Here is a 27,148-nt window from a genome sequence, read left to right as displayed (position 1 = left end):
ATATTCCTCTTCATGACGTTCTGAATGTATTTTACTTGATGAATCAAGGATTAAAAGTGTACAGTGATAGTGACCTGCCTTTCATTGAAAGGATCAAAATAACCTGCCTTTCATTGAAAGGATCAAAATCAGTTTTGACATGCTATTCATCATGAGCCAAAAAGTGATTTAGTAAACAATGCACAAATAATTACCCAAGAGTATCCTCAAAACAGAATCAAGGTTTCAAGGTCAGTTTATTGTCACATGTACCAATTAAGGTACAGTGAAATTCAAATTACCATACAGCCATACAAAAAAAAAAGCAACAAGACACACAACTACATGTAAGTTAACATAAACATCCACCACATCGGATTCCCCACGTTCCTCACTGTGATGGAAGGCAATAAAGTCCAATCTTCTTGAAACCTTGATTTTGTTTAGAGGATACTCTCGGGTAATTATTTGTGCACTCTTTACTAAATCACTTAGAAGTTGGAGGATCTTGTGTCAAAAGAGACAGGGAATTGAAGAAGGAAATATGGTTTATTTATTGCAATTACAAAATGGCACATATTTTAAACAGCAGCAAGCATCAATCTAGACTTTGGGGACACAAGAGTCTGCGGATGCTGGAATCTGGAGCACCAATCTGAATAATTATGGTGCTCTGTGGATCAATGTGTTCCGCTATCTATAAAAGTATGTTGATGAACTCTTATACTTTAATTGTTCTCTACAAGGAATACAAAAGTTTAGACTTACGGCAGAATTCAGGGGTTCTCCAGCGAATACAAACTTCAGCTTTATTGCAAGCCTCTGCGTACACAGCAATAGCAGTACACAAACCCTGGTATTTTCCCTCCATATCACAAGCACAAGCTTCTTGGACACAAGCATCATAAAATAGGATTGGGTTAACCTGATAAAGAGCCACAATGTCAGAAATCATGATTGCATTATGGATTTTCTTGAAATTTCAATTTGACTGACATCTTACCATTTTATGACAAGCTTGAAAGACTGGGCCAGTAATTATGCTGCACCTCTTCTGAGCCCATGTTAAACAATATGGATTGTTATCACATGGGTATATTTCATTTACTGTGTTAGAGCATGACTGGATGGACTTCCAACTGTTCCCGAAGGCCGTAAAGCTGGTCACCAAGGAGTTCCCCTTCGTTGTTAAGTCGTCTTCAATGTTTTCATTGAAATTTCCACAAAGGCCACAAACTTTATTCTTATGTATGTAAGAAAAGCAAAGTAATGGTTATTATTCTAAAATCACAATTCATATTTCCTACTTTTTCCAAGTTAACCCAATACAATACAAACCCTTGCTTCAGAAGCACAGCTTTTGTCTACTCCAAAAATGACCATGATCATAGAGTGAGCAAAGCATCAAGAGGGTTTTACATCACAATTAGTACCAAAGACATTAGCTGTAAAGAGATTATAATGTAGGTTGTGAATGGCAATAAATAAGGCCAGTTATTTCACTCTTCATTACCCATGGATTAGTATGGTTGAAAATTCAAAGTATTTTCAATAAACTGCTAAATTGTACAAGATGGGGATTTTGGGCAGTTCTGGATTGAATAACTAGTCTATTGGTTGAAGGCCTTCACCATAAGTACAGTGTCACAACTTTTCATGATAGAAGTTGGCACAAGTACATAAAATAAAATTAAACTGCTAAATGTATAATTTTAAATGAAGAATAATTCAAGACAGTATTGTCTGATCCTATTATACTTCATCTTCCTTAATTTCAACATACTCTTAACTTTGAATCTTCGTGATCTTTACCATGTATATAAACATTGTACACATTTTTACTGCGACTGTTTAACTCATCAAAGCTTCAAGCCATCCTTTGAATGAAATGTCATTGAACTTCAAATTACAATACATAATCTGTACGTGAACTGTTGGCTTTAACTATATACTTGCAGACTCTTTAAAATAGATGGCATCAAAGGGGTGATTTTTAAAAACAATTCCTCTTGTATTTTTACTTTCAGTTAAGTGATTTATCATTTAATATAAAGCTTTTACTTTATGTATACATATGTTTAATGATATCCTTTTGACAGGTTTGAGCAAGCCTTTTTCCCCCACCCATGTGGTTTCTGTTTTGCCTTCCCACACTGCCAATTGACTTGGAGACAAGATCTTGAGTTGGGATTGTTCCAGTGAAGGTTTCCACCTTGGCCTCTTGTCACATCCTGGAACACCTATTTGGGAGCTTTAGGTTCACATTAAATGAGAAAAAAAACCTGAAGATACTGGAAATCTGAAACTAAAACAAAATCCTACAAAACCTCAACAGGTCAGGAGACACTAGTGGAAAGACAAACAGATAATCTTTCAGGTTGAAGGCCCCTCAGTGGCCTGAAGATGGTTCTTCGGCCTGAAATGTTATCTGTTTCGCTTTTCACAGATGCTGCTTAACCTGCTAAGAATTTCCAGTATTTTCATTTTTTTTAGATTCTCATTTGTTATTCCCAGCTTGACAAATCCCAAAGCTTATATGCCAAAGATGTCATAAAAACATATATGCTTAAAAATCTCCAGTTCCGTGTTGGTGTTTTATTCAATGTGCTTATTTCAACCTTCCCATACCCTGCAAAATAGCACCATTCTGATCCCTTCCCTTCTCTTCCTCATTTCCTCCTACCATCACACAAAATAAATCTGCTAGAGTGTTAGTGTGTCACCAGTGTTAATAAATCTCTAATTCGAGCCTCCCTCAATTACGTGATAGACCTATCAAAGTGACGTGAAGATAAAATGTACAATACCTAACTTCGTACAACCAAGGCCTAGGGCTGCATCTGAATTTTAATATAATGGAAGAATGACCATAATAACCATTGCCCCTCACATCTTTTCCATTCTAGTGTACCTTTTTAATTAAGAATTTTTAGACATCTGTGCTCAACTCTGTTTTCCAGATATTTTCTGCCGGTTTTCCTCCATTGTTAAATAATGCAGCTCCCTACCCTTTTCACAATTCCTATTAAACTGATGGCAATGCTATTACTATTTAACAGATGATAAACCAGAGTTTTGTCTAATTTAATTTGGATCCAATGCTGCATTGCTTCAGGGAATGTGTCCATCATTTATTCCCAAATTTTGTGTTGTCCATTACATCTATACCCCAATTGTCTACGAACATTTAGTTAAACATTTTTCACACCACATCCATGTTTCTCATATGAATTATGCCTCACAAGTTTTGTTTTACAATTTCTTATTATGTTTTCTCTATCAATAAACAGAAATTAAGGAAGCATTTTAATTTACAATCATGCATACCTTCCATCTTGGGTCCAATGTGATTGAAAATCTTGTACGTTTGTCCCATATCACAGTTATTCCATTGGGAAATGTTATGACCAAGTAAAGTCCAACGTTGTGAATAGTATATAAATTTTCTGTGCACTGGTTTTTGCCAAGGGATGTTTCACTTACTCTATTTCCACTTAACAGAATTATTTCTTTATCCTGGAAGAATATATTTGAAAATACGTTGTTTTATAACATGCTGAATAACTTCAGATAAATCATTGCAAGGATCCATTTGGAAATTTTGTTTTAAAACTCCAGCTTACACATTCTAATTGCTATAAATCAAAGCGCATATACCTCAAATATGATTCTGATGTTTCTTGAACATGTCACTCCATTTTCACAGCAGGGAATACTCTCGGTCAGTATTTGGAATGTGCCAATCTCTCGCAGACATCGGTCCTAAAATTAAGATAACTTGATGCAGCATAACTTCAACCTATCATAATCTGGCATGGCAGAGCCAGCTCAATATTTCCAGTATAATTTATAGTTCATCGAGATTTATATATATTTTCATTATCCTCTGAGCTCAAGAAAATATATGGACAAAGGAGGTGGAAAAGACAAGGTCTTAATAACAGCTCTTGAAACCCTTAGCACCAAGTGATAGTTAACACTTTCAAAAGCATTTAAATGTTTGCTGAAGAACTATTCATACTATAGAATATTAGATCATTTAATCTGATTAATACATTTTGTTCATTTTTGCCTACCCTTTTCATTTATATCTCAGAAGCAATATCAGAGATTTCCAATTACACTCAAAAACATTCTTGCTGATTGTGTCTGAGATAATTTATACTTTTAAACATGCGATCTATTATACTGCTGTATATTTAGAATCTCATATGTCATAATTTTGAAATGTGAAATGCTGATATTCTTAGAGTGAGTGAACAAGCAAATGTGTAAACAATTCCAGTTGCACACATGTATCACTCCCTCTCCTCCAGCAACCATCAATGTCAACAACCAAAGGCCGACCATATGAATGTCAAAAGCAGTTGCTCGGACCTTTCCATTTTAAATGAACAAATTACGCTTTAGAGAATTTTTAAATAAAAACTTCAGTGAAATATTTTAAATACTGATTACAATCATTATATCAATTAACAATAATCTTTTGCATGTCTGCGTGAACTTAGAAAGAATGTAAAGATTTTAAATTTAAGTATTATCATATATGTTTACAACTAAATGAAAAAGAAGAATATGCACATTGAATATGCACGTTCTCTATCTTACCTCAACAAAGATATATTCACAGTTGCCATCAAAAGTGTATCGTTTTCCATCAAAGGTCATGTAATGTCCATCTCCATAAACCTGGCATGTCTTTGGACATGGATCATTGCTACATTCCCATGTGCCACTTTTGCATGTGCTACAACATAGAGGACATAGTAATATCTTTCTCCAATTCTATGCTGTTAAGGGCATATTATTTATTAGAACTATTTTGTTTGGCATTTGTCTACACTCACCACTTATTGCAGTCCCTTTTGATTTTTTCTCCAGGCCCAAAGGTTTCACCTCCAAATACACAAGGACACTGAGATAGTGTAACGCATCTTCCACTGGAATCTTCCACCAAACCGTCAGGGCAGACACAGCCCGGGACACATGGGTTTGGCTTTATAAAGGAGAAAACATTGTAAAATTGGCAGAATTGGCATTAAGATCTATAGTTGGACAGCATGTATGCGTAATCATCACATAGTTAAAATACACCCTGCAGTCCTATATGCTTCTGAGACGTGGACTACCTGCACCAGGTATCTTAAGGCAAAGGATAAAAAACTACCAATGCTATTTCAGAAAAAGCTGTGGAATACACCCTCCAAGCAGCATTTATGTTCCCATAGTGGAGATGTTCGAAAGCTTCAAATTCCCAGGTATGAATATCACCAACAATTTGTCCTGGATCAGCCACATTGAAGCTCTGGGTAAAAAAGCACATTGATGAAATGCGGAAGAGGATCTAGTAGGTGATAGGTTGAACCAGAAGAGGGGGGAAATGATGAGCAGATGGAACCAGATTAGGGAGCATGGGGAATGGATGAAAAAGGTGAACAGAAAACGTGGGAGGGTTGGTGGGGTTTAGAAAAGAATATAGGGTGTCAGAGTTATCTGAGAATGGAAAATTCAATGTTCATACTTTTGGGTATAAGCTAACAAAGCAGAATCTGAGGTATTGTTCTTCTAGTTTGTACTTGGCCTCACTGTGGTAATGAAGAAGACTGAAGGCAGGCAGGACAGTATTGGGATGGGCAGGAGAGTGAAAAGGCATCCAACTGGAAGCTCAAGATGACTGTTGTGGACAGTGCATATGCTCTGTAAAAGTTACCAAATCTACACTTGTTCTCGCCAATACAGAGCAGGTCACATTACAAACATTGAATCCATTATCCATTTTATAGATTGAGTGACATAGATACCCATAGATTGTGACAAGACATGCATGGTATAAAGCTACAAAGTGAAGGCAATAGTATCACTGGCAACAATGGGTCCCTCCCAGAGGAACTCAATGCATCTACACACGCTTTGAACAGCCACATTGGAGCAATGGGCAAAAAAGCACACTGATGCCCAAACTTTCTCAGAAGACTGAAATTTCAACATGCTCCAACAAATTACCTTTTCCAGATGCACTGTAGAAAGCATCCTAACTCATTTGCCTCACAGCCTGGTTTAGCAACAGCTCTTCCCAAGACCATAAGAAATTGCGGAGAGTTGTGATGCAGCACAACACACTGTAATCTCTCTGATGTAGTCCATCACACAAACTAGTCTCTCAACTATCGACCCCATCTACACTTCTGCAGCTTCAGGAAAGCAGTCAACAAAATTGTAAATCGTTTATAGCTCAGTCATTCCCTCTTCTCCCTTGTCCCTTTGGGTAGAAGGTACAAAATCTTGAAAGCACATACCATCGGGTTCAGATACAGATTCTTCCCCATGGCCAGTGGACTACTGCACAATCCTCCCATAAGCTAAGGTGTAGTCCCAATCTTCCAACCTATCTCATTCCAAATCTTGAACTTTTTCTCTGTGACTGTAGCGTTCTAATGTTGTAACACTATATTCAGCTCTCTACTATTTTTTTCTTTGTACTACCTGCTGTGCTTGTGCATGGCTTAATTGTACCTGTACAGCATGATTCGACATTAGTGCGTAAACCAAGCTTTTCAATGTATCTCGATACATGTAACAATAATAAACCAGTACTAATACCAATGCCAAATTTACTGTAAGTACTAAAGAACCATCATCATTGTCATCTCCCAGGTTACCCCCCATTATTGATACCCTGCTTATTTTTAGTTGGCTACTATAGGCAGGCCTTAACATTCATATGCCTGATTACTTCCATATGCCTAGCACTTTTTCAAGCTCTGCATGGGAACAATTTGCCAGGAAGACAGAGGAAAAGATCAAAGGAGGTGCTCAAATGCACCTTAGAGAAATGCAGCATTCTTACTGATTCCTGGGACTCTCTGGCCTGTGACTGCCCAATGTGGAGAAAAAGCATTCCGGATGATATGGAAAACGTTGAGGTCATGTATCAGGAAAACATCGCAACTGTGATGCAAAAAATAGATCACTTAAACTACCCTTGCCCGGTCAGTCAGCATCTGCCCATCTGTGGAAGAGTATGTGATTCCTACAAGACCTTAGTGGCCATTTCAAACCCATAAAACCAAAATAGAATGAAATCAAGCTTGATCCTGAGGGACTGCATCAAAAAAATAATAGAATGGATCACCATTTGTCCTATGACGGACACCTAGTAAACTGAATTATGTTGAGATACATGACCCATTGGGCTTTCATTTTGTACAAATGGACCAAGAATATTGGCTCGTGTTCACTTACACATGGTTTGTACAGCGTTTCACATGTCCTCTTGCATGCACCAGCAGTGGAACAATTTGAAAATATTTTACTTTGTTTCTTGCAATCTAACAAAAAAAAGTGAATTATTTTTTCATGCAACCAAAGTGCATTCATTTAATTAAAAAGTTAAATTGTGTGCTTCAATAGTTTAAACAGATTAAAAATATATTACCTTGCAAGATTGGTGGATTTCTTGCATTAGGGCACGAAAGCTCTCCATTGAGACATAAACTAAGAGAAAAAGTATACTTCTTATTTTATAGTTGCAAGTACTTTAATCCAAAAATGTACAAAGCAAAATGTAAAGCACTGACCATGTCATTCCATTTAAAGTTAGACTTTGTTCTGGTGGCAGATTTAAACCATCAGCATAACAAGGGCATTCTGATCTGCTCACGCATGCATTCTCATCATTCATGTACTTTCCCTGAGGACAGCCGCAACCAGCAACTGGAACATCTTGAAGCTCACATGTGAAATCAGGATTTGACAGAAACCTGCACGTACGATTACAGGCTCTCATATCGTGATGATAAATCTGTGATATGGGACAATTTACTCCTAAAAAGGAAAAACATTCCATTAAGCCATTTGATTTTTATCATATCATATCATATATATACAGCCGGAAACAGGCCTTTTCGGCCCACCAAGTCCGTGCCGCCCAGCGATCCCCGTACATTAACACTATCCTACACCCACTAGAGACAATTTTTTTTTTTACATTTACCCAGCCAATTAACCTACATACCTGTACGTCTTTGGCCATGAATTCCAAATATGGTTGAACACTAGTAAATGCATGGCGAATTGCTCAAGATGTGCAATTGGCAGAGATATTGTGAAATCATTTTCTGACTGCAGATGACCATGCTTATTTCAAACAATTGGGAAAAAAACACATGTTTTACATTTCTAAAATAAGACTCGGCTCTTGTTAATTGTTCCAATGAATGAATAGCATTTCAACAATGGGGGGAGGGAAGGGGAGGGGAGGGGAGGGAAGGAGGGAGGGGGAGCAGGAGAGGGGCGGAAGGGGAGGAGGGAGGGGGGAGGGGATGGGGGAGGGGAGGAGGGAGGGAGGGGGAAGGGAAGGGGAGGGGGAAGGGGAGGGGAGGGGGAGAGGGGAGGGGGAGGAGGGGGAGGGGGGTGTGAGGGGGAGGGGGAAGGGGGAGGGGGGGAGGAGAGGGTGCTGCACCAATGCAGGAGATGTTTGGGCCCAACGTGTTCACTTGGTCTAGTATGTTCCTTAAAAGTAATACCCTCTGTACGACTATGATTATCTCCACCCATCTGCTAATCATCCATTCCCCCCCCCCCCAACTGTATCTTTGCACCACCCGAACCTCCATTCTGCAGCTTTCTCCCACCTACTTCATCAATCTGAAGATGGGTCCCAACCCAAAATGTCTCCCTTCCCTTCACAGATGGTGTCTGACCCGTTGAGTTCCTTCAGCATCTGCAATCTCTTGTGTCTCAATAACTGAATGGTCACCACCCACTGTTAGTATTCCTCTATCATTTTTATTTCTGTAATTATAATGTAACAAATACTGAAAAATCACATACTGCACACTGATCCTCTCCAGTTCCTCACGATGACATCCCTTGCAGCACAAGCATGGGCATATGCTCCCATTATAGCACATACGCAGTCATTGACCTTCTCACAGTTACATGAGGCAACTTTACACATCTAAAACACAAAACACATTTGTTACAATTTTAAATATCTCCATTATTGATACCATGATTACTTTATAAACAATGCAATGGAGCAGCCATTTACATTTTAATATATTACCAAAAATTTGATTCCATCCAGAGGCCATAATTTTTACACAAATTATTAAAAAATGCCAACTTAGGTTCTCGTACAATTCTAGTAATTGTTCTACTCATATTATTTTGTTCACAGGTAGTATTTTGTATCAGAATGATTGTTAGCACAATCTGATTCCAAGCCTTCTTTAATATTAACTTTAAAAATATTATATTTGAAAGATACAAAATACGTGATCAGCATTGAGAAATGACTGACATGACAGAAATGATGTTCTTGAGTATATTTGCATTTCTTTCTATGTTTTGTTTATTTGCTTCTGACTTATGATGTGTTTTAAATATATATATTTTGTTAAATATTAAGGGTAGGCACAACAAGCTTTGGCTTCTGCCTACACCTTTTTCTTTTCGGTCAGAAAATATCAAGTGCGATAATATTGTTTTATTTTTGATACAATGATTTTGCACTATTGGACTTTCACAACTGTATGGTCAATCTATTGTATGTATTGAGTGGGAAAAAAATAAAAAGATAATAAAATAAAAAATAAATAAAATGCTTACTTCTGTTCTAACAAAGCAATTTTGATGTAATCTCAAATGTAATTCTGTACTTTATTTGAAACAAAAACAAGGAGAAGATCTCTATGGGTTTCTTTTAATTCACATGTCTCAGATTTGGAACCATAAACAAAATCCTATTTAAATGATATGGACCTTGTTTAATTCAAAGTCATTTCTCAAGAAGTATTGAGGTAGTAGCTTGATTGTCACAGGTCAAATAGTGCGAACACTGCTTTTCAAGGGAACCACTGACTATCATCTATTCAAAATATCTTGGACATCCCGGCAGATGCCAGGAAATTGGAAAGGTGTTCCAAAGATCATGTGCATCTGACTATCTGCATCAATGAGCTCAGTACTGGGGCAGTAACGTGCTGAGGAGAGACCAGATACAATGTGCCTTTTACTCAGTGTGTATGAAAGAAGTACAGATGCTGGTTTAAATCGAATTGTGTGTGCCTATTACTCAGCTTTGTCGGCTCTATTTAAGCTTGTGAAGTGGGTCACTTATCCAATCCTCTACATTCACAAAGGTGGGTGGGGACCATGGGCAGCAAGTCAAGTAGTGGATCAGGTCCAGGATGATCGGGCAGATCATATTATCATTTGCGGAAATATGTTTATAATTCTGACTTACTTCATAATACTTGTTAAATTCTACTGTGGAATGACAGATGGCGAAATCTCCTACAGGGTTTTTCAACTGGGCACAATGTTCTTTAGCAAAGATTTCTGCAACACAAACATAAGTTATAATTACATAAAATATGAATTATCTAATGACCTATTATCCAGGATTATACAAACAGGCTTGCAAAGCTTTTGTATGTTACTCATGTACCAACTGACTTTGATCAGAGGAAATTATGAGTATTCTTTGACAAAATTCACATGCATAGCCAGCACATATCCACATTTCACTGAATTCTCCATGACTTTGGTCCCTTATGCAGTAACTCAGATTCCTATCATCTAGTATGAACAATATGGTTCTCACTTTGGCCAGCTTAGACTTGAAATAAGGAGTTTACTTTCACAGATTTCAATGGAGGAGAACAATTGCGGAGGATTAAGCTAATATTCAAAACTTTTAAAAACTTGCTTGGCAACCTCAACTACTAATTAACTCAAGTCTGTCAACATTATTTCAGATGTCTATCTGCTGGGTCATGTTCTTGCCCGCGAGCATCCCCACCCCAAATTATGTTATAGAAGTTACTGCCATTGCACAAGCCCTCGGGTGATAAGGTGAGCTTCAGTCTCACTATTGGTCACAAAATTTGGGTCATTAATTTTCGGTTTCAGTTGTCGGAACACAAGAACAGACTGCTAAGGAACTCATACTCTGGACTATGCTAACTCAATGCTAACTTCCATTGTCAGCTCAGTCTAGCAATCCTCAAACCACAAAGATTAGGCTTAAGCAAGCTTGAACAAGAGTTGTTTCAGAAATGTTATGGTTTATAGGAAACTGTATTCTTACTAAAACTGTATTCAGACTGTTAATAAATACTGACTTCAAATAGACCTCTATCAGAACTTGCATGATTTATTTTAAATTATGTTGCAAGAAGGAAAATAAATTAAATTTAAGTACAATTCATTGGAATTAACGGTAAATTTTCTGACATTTTAAGTGTAATAAACCAGTTTATTTTGCTCTTTTAATTTCAGTGATCTGAATCTGTGATCTGGAAATTACATGGAGCACATGATTGAAGGTGACCCCTTCCAGTTTACAGTTGGATTTTTTTCTCCAATTCTTAGGAAGCTGGTGCTCTGACTTCAGTGGTCATTAACAAGGACAATTTCCATCTTTCGTTATTTCAGAACAATATTTCACCTGAATTATCCACTTGGGACAGAATATATCTGCTTTCTCTGATTGTTTCTGAAGCCCTAGTTTCTCAATATTTCCTATTTATGATCTTTTCTCCAAAACAATAATGACAATTTATCTTTCAAGTCTGAATCTTCCATAAATGTTTGCTTTTCAGCCTCTCAGCTTCAATTTTTTTTAATTAGAGGAAATCAGTTTTCAGTCAACTTTAAACTTTATCTGTATACTGTGGATGGCTTGATTGTAATCATGTATTGTCTTTCCTTTGACTGGATAGCACACAACAATAGACAATAGACAATCGGTGCAGGAGTAGGCCATTCGGCCTACTTCGAACAAAATCATATGTACCTTGGTACATATGATAATAATAAACTAAACTCTCTGAGATGTATGCATAGGTTTCTAGATCTATTTTTATTTTATGATAATGTAGGCAGAAATTGGAATTGTGAGACGGTCAAGTTTTTTTGCAAGTACCGTATACTGTATTTTGCAGTATTAACATACAAAAGAAAATTGCTGCTTCACCACTTAATCACACAATATTTTGCCATTTAAAAACGTACCATTTTCTGAGCTGACACATGTGGGATTCACATTTGGTAAAGGGCATCCCTCCATGACTTTCCACGAATCAGCAAATGCAAAGTAAGTGTTTTCCAACATGCCGTAGGCAGATAGAAAATCATCATCTGCATTAGCATTGAAGGTGCCACATAAACCTGGAGGAAAAAAACAGTTCAGGTCAACACAAGAGAGCAGTTATGTTTTATGTAATATGTTCTGAGAGAAGAATGAAATTAAAAAATCATTTCATTAGTGATCTACAGATTATTACATTGTTGAAAAGATTTTTTACAAAGCAGACACATTAACGTGATTTTGGGTTGGGAGGTTGACAAATTTATGCTTCAAGTAGTTCTACACTCTACCCTATTTTATTTTGAAGTAAAATCAATGAGATGTATTATTGGGAAATGGAGCAGTATATAATCTTTCCAATTTTGCTGGTTTCTTGATAAGCAGCTTATCTGAGTTATTGACAGCCTGTTTATGAGATTTTTCAGTCATCGTATTTAAACTACCACTTAATAGATTTCAGAGATGAAGGACATCATTTAGAGCTATTGCCTCACAATACCAGAGACCCGGGTTCGGTCCTGACCTGTCTTTGATGAGTTTGCATGTTCTTCTTGTGACTCTATGACCATAAGACATTGGAGTAGAATTAGGCTATTTAGCCCATTGAGTCTACTGTGCCATTCAATCATGGCTGATCTATTTTTTCCTCTCAACCCTATTCTCCTGCCTTCTTCCTATAACCTTTGATGCCCTTCCTAATAAAGAACCAATCAATCTCCGCTTTAAAAATATCCAATGTCTGGCCTCCACTGCCGTCTATGGCAACGAATTCCACAGATCTACCATCCTCAAGCTAAATAAATTACTCGTCATCTCTATTCTAAACATACGTCCTTTATTTTGATGCTGTGCCTTCTGGTTTTAATCTCTCCCATTACTGGCAACATCATTTTCCCATCCACTTTATCTAGGTCATTCATTATCTGGTAGGTTCAAATGAGATCCCTTCAACTTTCCAAACCCGAGCGAGTACATGCCGAGAGCCTCCAAATGAGTACGTTAATCCAATCATCCCCGGGATCATTTTCCTAAAACTCCTCTGGTTCCTTTCCAAAACAAGCACATCCCTCCTCACATATGGGGCCCAAAATGGCTCACAATATTCCAAATGTAGCCTCACCAGAACCTTGTAAAGCCTCAGCATTACATCTTTGCTTTTATACTCTAGTCCCCTCAAAATGAATGCTAGCATCTGCTTTTCCTTACCACCAGCTCAACATGTAAATCAACATTTTGAGAATCCTGCACCAACACTCCCAAGTCCCTTTGCACCTCTGATATCCAAATCCCATTTATTTAGATCCCTTTATTCCTTCAACCAAAGTGCTTTATCGTACATTTTCCTACACTGTATTCCATTTGCCACTTCTTTGTCCACTCTCCCAATCTGTCTACGTCCTTTTGCAGACTCCCTACTTCCTCAACACCAAAATACAGTATACCTTCTCCCTGTGACCATGTGGGTTTCCTCCAAGTTCTGTTTCCTCCCATATCCAAAAGACGTGCAAATTTGGCGGTTGATTGGCCTCTAAAATTGCCTCGAATGTGTACGGTTTGGATGAAAAATTGGGATGACATAGAACTAGTGTAATCAGAGATGTTTGGCTTAATCTCAGTGGACAAAGGGCCTGTTTCCATGCTGCATCTCTAAATCTCAAACATGGAACAATTCCAAATCCTGTTCTAAAAAAATGAGGTCTGATGCTTTTATATGGATCAGAGGGAGGCTGTACAAAAGCAACTGACCCCTGGGTTACAGACAGTAACTATGTTTGTTAAATATGTGCACTAGTCTCTATCAATAGCAAGGAAATCAACTCAATATTAGAAGTTTATTCAAAAAGAGCTGATGCAGGGGCTGGAATTCAAAACCCAGAAGCTACTGTTTCCTCATAAATACTGCATTCAATATAAAGTTCAAAATTTCCCCACCTAAACCTATATATGAATAAAAATATATTGGTTTAGAAATTATTTTGTTTATAGCAATCTTTATGCATACTATGTGGCAAATTACATTACAAAACGGATTGCTGACCAGGATCGTGGGCAAATTACATCTATTACAAATTTTTGATCTTTCCTTCGGGTCCTCCATGTGCATCATGTATGGAGGGCCCTCGGATGCACAGGAGTAGCTAATGATCCATCTGCACAAATTCACCTTGTCAAGTTGGGGCCACTTGTTCAGAGGTGGGTTTTTTCTATGAACATCAGAACCAAATGATACTTTATGGGGACCTGCCTGATGGGACCCAGTCCTTGCAATCCAACCCAAACCTCAGCACCCATTAATGAAGACATACCAACCCCACTATTGTGGTTCTAATCCATTGAGTCATACAGCATGGAAACAAGACTTTTGGCTCGGCTTATATTTTTTAAATCCTCTGACACTGAACAACCAAGTGGAAGACACTAGCAATGTGCCAGAAATTCAAGAGAATCAGGGGGCAGAAATTAGTGTAGTCGCTATTACTGAGGAGAATGTACTTCGGAAGCTGAAAGGTCTGAAGGTGATTAACTCACCCGGATCAGATGGACTACACCCCAGAGTTCTGAAATAGGTAGCTGTAGTGATTGTGGATGTGATTTTTCAAGAACTACTAGTGAGGAATGATTGCAGAGGACTGAAAAATCGAAAGTGTAACTCCACCATTTAAGAAGGGAGCGATCAAAAAGAAAGAAATAATAGGCTGGTTAGTCTGACTTCTGTGGTTGGTAAAATTTCTGAGGTTTTGGGGTACTTGGAAGCACATGATAAAATAAGCCAAAGTCAGCATGGTTTTGTTATTGGAAGATCTTGCCTGACAAATCAGTTGGAGTTTTCTGAGGAAGTATCAATCAAGAATGACTGAGGAGAGGCATGGATGTTGTTTACTTGGATTTTCGGAAGGCCATTGATAAGGTGCCACATGTGAGGCTGCTAAACAGGCTAGGAGCCTATGGTATTAGAGGCAAAGTATTGGCATGGATAGAAGATTGGCTGACTGGCAGCCGCAAAAAAAGGGAATAAAGGGGGCCTTTTCTGGTTGGCTACCAGTGATAAGTGGTGTTCCGTAGGGGTTGTGTTAGGTCTGCTACTTTTCATGCTATACATTAGTGATCAGGATGATGGAATCATCTTTGTAGTCATGTTTGTGGTTGATAGGAAGAAAGGTGGAGGAGCAGGCATGTGTTGAGGAAGCAGGATGTCTGCAGAAGAACTTGGACAGTGGACAAGTAGTGGCAAATGGAATACAGCATTGCAAAGTGTACGGTTATAGACTTTGGTAGAAGGAATAAAGGTGGACTACTTTCTAAATGGGGAGAGGATTTTGGAATTGGAGGTGCAAAGGGACTTTGGAATGCTGGTGCAGGATTCCTAGAAGGTTAATTTGCAGGTTGAGTCGGCAGTAAGAGGAGATTTACAAGTATGATCTTGGTCTTGATTGGGTTAACATATGAGGAGCGTTTGAAGTGGTACTTGCTGGAGTTGAAACCTACCAGATAATGAAAGGCGAAGATAGAGTGCTTGTGAAAAGGATGTTTCCAGTAATGGGAGAATCGAGAACCAGAAGGCACAGTCTCAGAACAAAATAATATACCTTTAGAATGGAGATGAGGAGAAAGGAGAATGGAATTGAGAGGGAAAAATAGATCAGTCGTGATTGAATGACAGAGTGGGGCAAATGGCTTAATTGTGCTCCTGTGTCTTATGGTTGGTACTATTTCTTTGGAGTAAAGGAGGCTGACGGGTGACTATGCTGAGGTGTACAAGGTTATGAACGGCATGGATAAAGTGAACATTTGTAGCCTTTTTCTCAGGGTGGAGAATTTTAAACTTTGGGAAGAGATTTAAGCCTCAGGGCAAACCGTTGTCAGTCAGAGGGTGGTCCATAAATGGTTTAGTTTAGTTGAGAGATACAGTTTTGGCCCATCGAATATGCACCAACCAGTGATCAACCATACAATAGTTCTAACCGACACACTATGGTCAATTTACAGAAGCCAATTAACCTGCAAGCCTGCACGTAATTGTAACATAGGACGAAACCGGAGCACCTGGAGAAAAACTACGTGGTCACATGGAGAAGGTACATACTCCGTGCAGACAGCACCCATAGTCAGGATCGAACCTGAGATTTTGGTGCTGTAAGGCAGCAACTCTACCCCTGCACCACAGTGCTGCCCCAATGGAACGTGCTTCCAGAGAAAGCTATAGAAGCAGATACAATTACGACTTTTAAAAGACAGATATATGGATAGGAAAAGCTCAGAGAGTTATGGGCAAGCATGGGTAAATGCAGGCAAAGAGGACAAGGCCAGTATGCCAATTTGATTGGTATGGTGGGTTGAAGGGCCTGTTCCTGTGCTGTACACCTTTAAGACCCTATGGTTCTGAATGAGTTTTAGCAGCTTTAATACTAGATTGACGTTTTTAGCAGCTAGATTTTAGCAGCTTTAATACTAGATTGACGTTTAAATATTTTCCTTATTCGGGCTGTGAACAAAGTCAAATATGCAAATAAACTAAAGAGACAAGGTGTGTTGATGAAGAATGTGACTGGAACATTGTTTCAGAAAGAGCAAAAGTGACTGAGCAGTATAAAATAGCAAGTGAAACAGAGCACTGTTTTTCAGCAAATGTCTGGCGATTTCATCTCATAACACTGCTCGTAATCGATAATTTTTGTTCCCACATATTTGTTATAATTAGTCGTACCTTTTGTACTTCCCTCGGCACTTCTGGGCAGTGAGATGTAAAGTTGCATGATGGGAAATATCTGTATTTGCATCTTCAGTCCAGACACGGCATGGACTTGAATGTAATGTGATGACTGTTGAAATATCATGATATTACCTGACAAAAAAATGTTAATTGGTTAAGTACACATTAACTATTGTCTGGTTAATAGGTTTTATGATTAATTGAAAGAAAACTATTTACCGTTTCTGAGAGGCAATTCTATTTTATTTCCATTTTGATTAAAAATGCCATTCCAATTGATTGTGTAAGTGTTCTGGAATGGAACGACAAATGTTATAAAATTTATCTGAAAAATTAACTCAAACATAAAGTTCCTGAATGAAAAAAATCACAGAATTTTACCTGGTTCACGATGAATGCAACTTGTTGTAAACATGTCTGTTTATATGCTGCTTGACAAGGATGTATTTGAATTTTTACTGACCAGTCCTGTGTCTGTGAAAAGCAATTTGAAATTCAAAACTCAGAAATGAATTTCCTGGGCATGCTGGTAATAGATACAAAGTGCATCTTTGAAAAATTAAACAAGAATTAATAAAATCGGTTGACGAGGCAAAAGCTTACGTACAACTACTGCATAGTATGAACAATCTCCGATCAAGTTATACTGTGTGCCATCAAATGTTGTTATATGTGTTCCTCCTTCAATGCTGCATGTTGCAGCGCAGTTAAGGTCGGTACATTCCCACATTCCACCTCTGCAGGTGCTAAAATCATAATGAAATAAATTTATAGCACATTATCTCTGCTGTAATATTCAAATATTAATTTACAGGTATGCTTTTGATTTATGTCATTACCATGATCGGCAGTGAGAATTTCTTATTTCTCCAGAGCTATAAAATGTTCCATCATATTCACAAGGACAATCCATCGGTCTGATGCAACTGTTATTACCTCTTTGGTTATTAAGAACAGTACCTGAAGAACAATGAAATAAATGCCTCAGTTCATCTGTTCAAAGCAAAACAGTCTGTAACTTTCATGTGAAGATTATGAAAAGTTTACTGAAGAACAGTGAACTTTCCCAGAGAAGTAAGATTGCTTCTGCTACAGGCGCCCGCGGCAGAGAAGGGAAGTACAAGAATGGACCTGGCGGCTGCTGTGAACAACCAGCGGCTCATCAGGGGCGGGGCCGACTTGATCGAAGACCTGGCGGACTGCCCGCGGCCACATGCGGTGACAAGTCTGGTTCGCTACTGTGAGGAAGGACCTAGCGAGCCGCTGCCTACAGGGGGCTGCTCGGAAGTCCAAGGACCACAAAGTTGAGGAGAGAGCCACTGGCAACTACGGACATGGGAAGTCGGCCTGCAGGAGAGGGACCAGTGTATTTCCTCCAGCTCCATCAAGGTCGGCTGCAGGAGGTGCCCTCGGGATGCAAAGGCAATTGGCAAGAGGAGAGGGACTTCGGGTCACAGGGCTACAGGAGCCTGGGGCTTACCTGGATCAGGGGTGATCCGGTACATTCGGAATGTGAACCGGATTTTGGACATTTTCTTTGTAAACGGCGCCAAAATATGGTGACTGTGCATTTGTGGATTGTGCAAAAGAATTTAACTGTGCTGTGCATATGTGACAATAAAGAACTATTGAACCATTGAATTGAACGATTGGTACAAAAAGGACAGAATTACAAATTAATCGATTTCTATTGAGGGAAAAAAACTAATGGTGGACTCTCCCACAACTCTTCACATTTTCAAAAATTACAAATTCTTTAAGAAAACTGTCCACAATACGGACGACTGGTTAGGATTGGTTTTAGTATTTTCTTTTACAAAGATACTGTCACTAAAGATGAAATATATAACTTTCTGTCAAAAAACAATGTAATTTGTCTGGAAATTAACTGCTGAAATGTTTATCTTGTCAAAGATTTTAAAAGGATATCTTTGCTGTGCTTTATCACACTACAAATATCCAAACATCAAATGCTCCTTCTTTTATATATTATCGCGAAAAGGAATTGAGAAATACAATTGAGGATGTCAAGCACAAATGGAAGCCATCCTTTCAGTTAAATGAGCATTTTCATTCCCAAAATAATAATGCAGTTGTGTTGAACACAGGTAAATTGCATTGACTGACAGCTGGAAGTTCTGAAGGGAGTTGATAATTATCAGCCATTCACAACTCAGCTTATCTCTGAATGCTTGCCCGTCAAAATGTAGATGTAGCGCAGCGGTAGAGTTGCTGCTTTACAGCGAATGCAGCGCCGGAGACTCAGGTTCGATCCTGACTACGGGTGCTGCACTGTAAGGAGTTTGTACGTTCTTCCCGTGACCTGCGTGGGTTTTCTCCGAGATCTTCGGTTTCCTCCCACACTCCAAAGACGTACAGGTTTGTAGGTTAATTGTCTGGGTAAATGTAAAAATTGTCCCTAGTGGGTGTAGGATAGTGTTAATGTACGGGGATCGCTGGGCGGCACGGACTTGGAGGGCCGAAAAGGCCTGTTTCCGGCTGTATATATATGATATGATATGATACTCCCATAAGTCCAGACGCATTGAGCATCCAGCTCCCAGCTTGACTGCAAGGAGTTTTGGCAAATGAACATCAACTCATAACCTTGTAGACAAAGCTAAATACAGGTAAGTGCTTGTGTTCTTGTTATTCAAAACATTAAACGTTTTGTTAAAATGCTTTAAAATTACATTTCCTTATTCATTTATCATATTATTTTGAATAAATATATGAACATTTTGAGTTTTGAGCATGTTCACATTTTGAACATTTTTTTGGAACATCCAGTGGAGTATTTCTGAAATTTAGCTGAGTTATCAGATAAATTAAAAACCAGTTAAATAGCCAATGACAGCCCACAATACTATCATGGTGTTCCGAGGATGAAGCCTTTGGATTGCAGCCTGAGAACTACTGGACTTTTAGAGCCTGTTTCACCTTGCCAGGTGCCTTTAGGATGCAGAGGGTGGCTCTGCATCTGTAAAAAATGCACACGTGTTGCGTTTGTGAACATGGTCCAGAATGGTCTGCTCCATTCTTCAATAAAATGCTTGATAAAACTTATTTAGTCCATAAGTAACTGTTAAATATCATTACCTGCTGGACAACCACATGTATTAATACATTGATCACACTGCTGTTGAGAAAATGGATCCGTGCAGGTAGGCATACAGGCAGGACCACACTCTTGGTAAACCTGATTCTCTGGACAGGTAGGTCGTGCTGAAAGAAAAGATTTGTTGATTTGATAATTAGAGCTGCTTAGTGGAGTTAAGCAAGAGATAATTAACAAAATCTTGTTGAAACAAGGAATCTATTACACTTCAAATTAGTTTAATTCAAGTTTTGACTGTCCATTACAGATTAACTTACTACATTGGTGCAAATTTCTCCATTCTTTCCAAATTGATGGATTTACATGTGTACATTCCTGTGATGCTTTTCCAAAGCTGGCACAATGACAGTCAGGTGCACCTCCACAAGCACAACTATCCAGCCGACACATCCTCATGAAATTATTGTTCATGGCATCAGAAGAACACGACTTGAAACGTTTTGGGATTTCTGAACAGATCTGAGCATAAAAATAAATTATTTTGCTTAAAATCTACTTTCTATACAATATGTAAGCAGGAGAAAGAAATAAGTGATATTTTCCAGTTGCAAGCATGATCACTGGTCAGCACCAAAATCCTTCCAGTGCAATATAAATTTTTGCCCGACAAAAATGGAGATGAGTGGAACATTAGATAATAAAAACAACCATCGCATAGAATCAAAGAGTAATGCAGCATGGAAACAGTCCAACTTCCCCATGCTGACCAACATACCCCATCTACACTAGTCCCACCTGCCTGAGTTTGACCCATATCCTTTGAAATCTATCCTATCCATGTCCCAAGCATGTGAAAAAAAGAGGAAACGAGCTAAGCGCTTTTTTCAACAGCGGTCAAATAATTGGATTTTTTGTGGAAAATTTACAGAAATTACCAGTTTCAAACCTCTTTTAGTGCATTTCAAAGTAAAGACAGACATTACAAAATAATGTGAATATGTCACTGTACACTAATAACAGTTTGAAGTAAATTCGCACATTAATTGATAATCTGCCCAAAAAGGTGGTAATTGGCTTTTCTGTTGTGTTTTATATTTTAGCCCTGTCTTAAATAATTTAGCTACATAATCTTGCACTTAAATTTAATATTTAATCATTACAGTTCCACCACTGATTTTCTGGCACTCTTGGTTCCAGAGCTTTGCTGGTTTCTCCAACAGGCCAAGGAAGTTGGCTATGGGGATAGAAATGCTGGCTCCAGCTGGGCTGGAGTTCCAGAGTCACGGCTGCAGGTTGTAAATTCAACACACCGATCGGCCATGGAAGTCCCGATGAGGTTGAGATTGGCTGCCTTGCCCAGCCTAGCTGCCACATTTCTGGGGAGACTTCCATGGCACGGGGAAGGAGGGGGGGGGGGGGGGGGGGGGGATTTCTCGCGTAACCTCTAGCGACTGAGTTGACAAATTGGCCATAGAAGTCCTGATGAGGTCGAGATTGGCTGCCTTGCCCAGCTTAGGTGCCACATTTTCGGGGAGACTACCAGGGCGTGCGGGGGGGAATTTCTCGCAGAACCCCTAGAGACCTTTAGAGGAACCCTAGTGCAAATTACAAGTCTATACACTGGGTTTTTCTCTTTCTTTTTTTTAATGTGATTTCTCTGTTTATTTGACAGTGAAAAACGCAGAAACCATGCAAAAAAAGTGGAAAATCTGCGGAAACATGGAAAATTCACATGCCTGATGTACAAATCCAAATGTTTTTTTAAACTCTGCGATTGAGCTTACCCCTACTACCTCCCCTGGCAGCTCATTCCATACACCTACCACCCTTTGTGTAAAAAAGTTGCCCCTCAGGTTCCTATTAAATCTTTCCCCCCTCACTTAAACCTATACATCTAATTTTTGATTCCTGCACTCTGGGTAAAAGACTGTGCATTTACCCTATCTAATCTTCTCATGATCTTATACACCTCTATAAGATTACCCCTCAACCCCCTGCTCAAATTCTCTCTTTAGCTCAGGCCCTCGAGCCCTGGCACCATCCTGGTAAATTTTCTCTGCATTAATTCTAGTTTAACAACATCTTTCCTCTAAATATGACCTCACCAATGTCTTATACATCTGCAGCATGACCTCGCAACTTCTATACCAAATACTCTGACTGATAAAGGCCAATGTGCTGAGAGCCTTTTTGATAGCCCCATCTACCTGTGATGCCACTTTCAAAGAACTATGCACTTGACCTCCTAGATCTCTCTGCTCCACAACACTCTGCAGAGTCCTGCCGTTCACTGTGCAGGTCCTGCTCATGTTAGACTTTCCAATATGCAACACCCCCAACTTCTCTGTATTAAATTCTATCAACCATTCTCAGCCCACCTACCTAACTGATCAAGATCCTGCTGCAATTTTTGACAACCATCTTTGCTATCGACAATACTACCCACTTTAATGTCATCTACAAACTTATTAATCATGTCTTGCACGTTCTCATCCAAATCATTGATATAGATGACAAACAGCTATAGTCCCAGCACCAAACGCAGAGGCATACCACTAGTTACAGGCCTCCAGTCCAAAAAACAATCTTCCACCATCACCCTCTGCTTCCTTCCATGAAACCAATTTTCTATCCAGTCGGCTAGCTCTCCTTGGATCCCATGGACATTGGATTCCAGAGCAGCCTACCATGTGGTACCTTGTCAAATGCTTGGTGAAATCTATGTACATATGTCCACGGCTCTGCCCTCATCAACCTTCTAGGTCACATCTTCAAAAAAAAGCTCAATCACGATCTCCCAGTTAACTAACTATCCCAGATGTGCTAACTATCCCTAATCAGCCCTTGCCCATCTAAATACATGTGTATCTTATTCCTTGGTACACTCTCTATTAAGTTTTGCCCATATAATGTATTAGAGGATATGCAACAACAAAAAAAAGCAACTATTTTACATAATTTCAGTAAACTAGTTCTGCTCAGTAAGTTAATACTCATCCTGGTGAGCAGAAGTAGTTTACTGAAATTTTGTAAAATAGTTGCTTTTTTTGGTTGGCACGAATTGAGATCATGCCAGCAACTCTTAAAAGATAGGTAATTTGTGGTTACAAATGAGGTTGAAGTCACAATGTAGACTGTTAGAACCTGCTGAAATATAACTTTTTCACATAAAGGGTGGTGGGTGCATGGAACAAGTTGCCAGAAGAGGTAGTTGAGGCTGGGACTATCACCGTTTAAGAAACAGTTAGACAGGTACATGGATAGGACAGGTTTGGAGGATGTGGACCAAGCGCAGGCAAATGGGAATCGTGTAGCTGGGACATTGTTGGCCGGTGTGGGCGAGTTGGGCTGAAGGGCCTGCTTCCATACTGTATTACTCTATGACTCTATGAGGAAAAACATTTTCACCCAGAGAGTTGTGAATCTGTGGAATTCTCTGCCACCAAGCATAGGAGGCCAATTCACTGGATATTTTCAAATGAGAGTAAGATTTAGCTCAGGGGGCCAAGGGAATCAAGGGATGTGGGGGAAAAAGCCAGAATGGAGTACTGATTTTGGATGATCAGCCATGACCATATTGAATGGCGGTGCTGGCTTGAAGGGCCGAATGGTTTACTCCTGCACCCATTTTCGATGTTTCTATGTTACACTACCTGCCCCATCCACCTATTTTTGTGTCATCTTGGCCACAAACCCCTTAATCCCCTCATCCAAAGAATTATAACTTTTATCCAAAAGTTATAGTTGAAACAAATGACGAACTGCTTCCTTTAACCATTGGTGTTTCAGCTCTGTTAATTAGGATTTCAGTATTGCAGGATCAGCAGACTGCAGATAAGAACTTAAAAGATGTTGGATTAGAAATTTCTCAAGGGAAGCAAATGTTGATCTCAGTTATGTTCATCCTGTCCTCTTCCTTCTGAAGCTTTTGACTTTCTGCTCGGTTTTGGTAGGTTACTTGCCAAGTATCCATATATAATGCTGACAGACAGCATTACAGGATAACATGGACCTTGGAAGTTGAGAATCTGGCTATTTGACACGTCAGGTGCTTGCAAATGGTTTTGCTCCACTCAAGAATCTTTCTTCCCCACTTCATCTATCCACAATGATTTATCCTGTTACTTTTTTCTTTATCTTTTTATCTGGCCCTCTCTTAAATCCATATTCACCCTTCAACTCAACTTGTGGCAGCAAATTCCATATCTCTTTGAGTACAATGTAAAAAGTTAATTGACTATGGAACCAATCACCCAATGCCCACTCTCAAAGTTCTACACATGTCAGAGGAAAAATAATTGAGAAACTAAGCTAATGTTTAAAATATAAGGAGTGAACTGAAAATGTCAAGAGGAATGGAAAGTATTGTACCAGTTACTCTCCCTATTAATTGACTGAGATTTTTGGAAGCGCAATTATAAACAAATCAAAATGAATCTTAAATTAGCTGAAACCTGAATTAGAAGCTAGGTTTACAAACATCGATAAAACTCAATGGAAGGGATCTGGGATCCATCAAGACCTGTCGTGGGATTCAACTCTCACTGGTCATTAATGATAAGCAGAAGGAAATGATTTGTAGTTTTAATATGTTTGTTACATTAACTCTTGTTTTGAGGTTGTAGAATGACAGATTTTAATAGCAATTCTTCGAGTGAGAATATGTGCACTGGAACAGGAATTAAACAAAAATTAGGCCTTTCAAACTTGTTTTCTGGTAAACTGATTTCTTAAATATTCCTGCCTATTCATGCAACTTACATCAGTTGTGTCGCAACTAGTTTCTTCTGGGAACACAGTCGTACAGGTACCACTTGTATCCATGTTGGCCTGAAACGTAAACGCCAAATCTACACCAAAAAGAATGATCCAGTTATCAATTTCAGAAATGATCTATTCATGAAATTTTAAAGATCAAGGGAATTTTTTTTTAAATGGTTCAGTTATAAATAGTGATATAAATAGTATATATTTAGTTTTTACCATATGTTGTTGGGATATTTTCATCATTAAGTCCACAAAGGCCACATAGTTTCCCATGGTATTGAACATCCACGGTTATCTAAAAATGAAAGACTGGAATTAAAAAATACGAAAATATATTCCATCACATGAAATAGGTATATAATTATGTGGAAATTAGACCCTTTCTCTCAAAGTAATTTTTAATTTAAATTCAACAGAATGCTCTCTTTCAACACTGTATGAAAATGACATACATAGAGGAGGTTTCAACAATCTTAAAATTATTTAAAATCTATGAACTGATTTTTTATATAGAATAAAATAAATGCTCTTCAAACTTTCTTACCGACAGTGCATCATTGTAATTCCAGATGATAGATATAGTTTGTTTCCTGTTTATAAAGCGTACATCTACTCCATATCGATGAATACTGATCAATTTGTCAATATATGGCATTGTTATTCTACAGAGGGAAAGCAATAATGATCGAAAAAGCAATTGACATTTAAAATGTTGACATACATCAAAGATCTTTTTTTGGCACTGGAATTATTTTAAATAATTCCACGGTATTAAAGCCGCAGTGCAGACAGAGATACGTTGAACAAGTTGCATCTCCGTCGAGGAAAGAGATAAAAAAGGTTTCCCCCAACACCCACATAATACAAAAACTAAAAGTACACTAAAAACATACAAGTAAACACAGACCAAAACAGCAAAAGAAGAAAAAGATGAGACAGGCTTTTGGCAAGGCTGCCATGTACGGCGCCACCCGATGGTAGAATATTTCATAAATAGTGATATCTTTGAGCGTCTTTAGAAAAGCGCTATATAAATGTAATGCATTATTATTATTATTATTATTATTATTATTATTATATCGTTGATATTTATACAGAATTATTTCCACATTTGTACATTTGTTTATTCTTTATTCAAAGGCTTCAGTAAAACTTCTCAAAATAATTTCCTTTCTGTACTATTCAGCTGTGTTAAATGAAATAGGAGCCGACATCATCAGAACTGTTTGAAATATTTTAGTCATGGTAGGGACATAGAAATTCCGAGCATGATCAAGGGCAGAGTCCAGATGCAGTATAGGGTGGATGCCATAGGGTGGATGGATGGCTGGAATGTAGGGCATCATCAGGTCCAGGCAATTTCCCATCCAGTTAGATAATTAGCAATTGCTAGTCATTCTGCTTTCAATTAATTATTCTGCTCACAATTTCAAAATTAATTAGTATCAAAATTGATCCTGCAGTACTTACACATTGTTTTTAACCTTGATCGTATCATTTGCCACAACGATGAAAGCACCTTCAATGTTTATGAAAATATGCTCCAATTTGCCACTCGGGTCACGCCGAATCTCCAAATTGAAATCTTCTGTGTCACCTTGGCAATGGCGACTCAGAATGTAGTTACAATTTGATCTAAAATAATAAAATGCATTGGTGTAGGTCCTGATCGCTCCTTGTCCCCATGTGCTGCAAGTATCTAAAGAAATGGAAAAAATCAACCGGTCGTTATTTAGTTGCCTGAATATGCTTACATAATAAATCCTGTATTGTTTTGAAATGCATTGACCTAACATAATTGTGTATTTATATATTTGAAATGAAAAGAATAAGTTATCTTGTGCAAATCTTAAGGTTTGTATGAGATGTGACCCATTCAAATCAAGCAGAAAAAAATGCTTGCATTTGACACAGTTCACAGAAAACATGGGAGTAAAAAGGGTTTTCTTTCTAAATACAAATATTATTTATTTTCATTCCACACTCAACTTAGTTATAGTAATTCCATATCTAATTGTGGCTACAACATTGATCAAGCTCTTTTATTTTAAAGATAAACAAAACCTTCACATATCATTATAATATGGAATTTTATTTTAAAAACATCTCTAGTTTTATGTAAACACAATGCTACAAGTTACTTTTTCATCAAAACTGAAGAATTTATGTTGGATTGATTGACTTGACTGCAGAAGAGGCAAAGTCTTTAAATTATTATTTTCTCTGACTCATGCACAGTGTCATCTTAATTGGTTGTTTAACATGCTAAATCTTTACTGTGATGGTGCAGATCTTAGGAAGAAGCTGAGTTAGATGGGTTTTGGAAATTTTATCCATCCAGTAAGGTGGAATTAGTTTACTGTTTTCAATAGCCAGATGTTTGATGGAATGCTATTGCACGAGACAAGAGAAAAGCAATGCATGGGATAGAAGAAAGCACTGAAATTGGTAACATTAGTCAGAGGACTACACTGAGATAAAGAATCAAAAATCTTTCCTATGAAGAGAAGATGGCCCCTGCACACTGGAGTATTGC

At 38.3% G+C, this 27,148-nt stretch overlaps 1 protein-coding gene across 1 annotated transcript in view; it reads right to left on the bottom strand.

Moving 5' to 3' along the window:
- Positions 1-27,148, bottom strand: part of LOC144605111 (mucin-6-like) — a 70,244-nt gene that overhangs the window by 38,903 nt on the left and 4,193 nt on the right. The window contains exons 3-25 of the mRNA XM_078420170.1: positions 26,083-26,311; positions 25,157-25,274; positions 24,829-24,907; positions 24,607-24,695; positions 20,163-20,364; positions 19,887-20,012; positions 17,627-17,747; positions 17,395-17,533; positions 17,169-17,261; positions 17,007-17,079; positions 16,782-16,919; positions 12,001-12,156; positions 10,229-10,323; positions 8,812-8,938; positions 7,557-7,803; positions 7,415-7,473; positions 7,222-7,307; positions 4,827-4,975; positions 4,588-4,726; positions 3,637-3,741; positions 3,307-3,495; positions 983-1,222; positions 748-904 (exon numbers count right to left, since the gene is read on the bottom strand). Of these exons, the coding sequence (XP_078276296.1) occupies positions 748-904; positions 983-1,222; positions 3,307-3,495; positions 3,637-3,741; positions 4,588-4,726; positions 4,827-4,975; positions 7,222-7,307; positions 7,415-7,473; positions 7,557-7,803; positions 8,812-8,938; positions 10,229-10,323; positions 12,001-12,156; positions 16,782-16,919; positions 17,007-17,079; positions 17,169-17,261; positions 17,395-17,533; positions 17,627-17,747; positions 19,887-20,012; positions 20,163-20,364; positions 24,607-24,695; positions 24,829-24,907; positions 25,157-25,274; positions 26,083-26,311 (3,156 nt within the window). The remainder of the gene's footprint in view (positions 1-747; positions 905-982; positions 1,223-3,306; positions 3,496-3,636; positions 3,742-4,587; positions 4,727-4,826; positions 4,976-7,221; positions 7,308-7,414; positions 7,474-7,556; positions 7,804-8,811; positions 8,939-10,228; positions 10,324-12,000; positions 12,157-16,781; positions 16,920-17,006; positions 17,080-17,168; positions 17,262-17,394; positions 17,534-17,626; positions 17,748-19,886; positions 20,013-20,162; positions 20,365-24,606; positions 24,696-24,828; positions 24,908-25,156; positions 25,275-26,082; positions 26,312-27,148) is intronic.

This window comes from Rhinoraja longicauda, chromosome 23 (assembly GCF_053455715.1).
Source record: "Rhinoraja longicauda isolate Sanriku21f chromosome 23, sRhiLon1.1, whole genome shotgun sequence".
NCBI lineage: Eukaryota > Metazoa > Chordata > Chondrichthyes > Rajiformes > Arhynchobatidae > Rhinoraja > Rhinoraja longicauda.
This window is presented reverse-complemented; position numbering and strand designations above follow the sequence as displayed.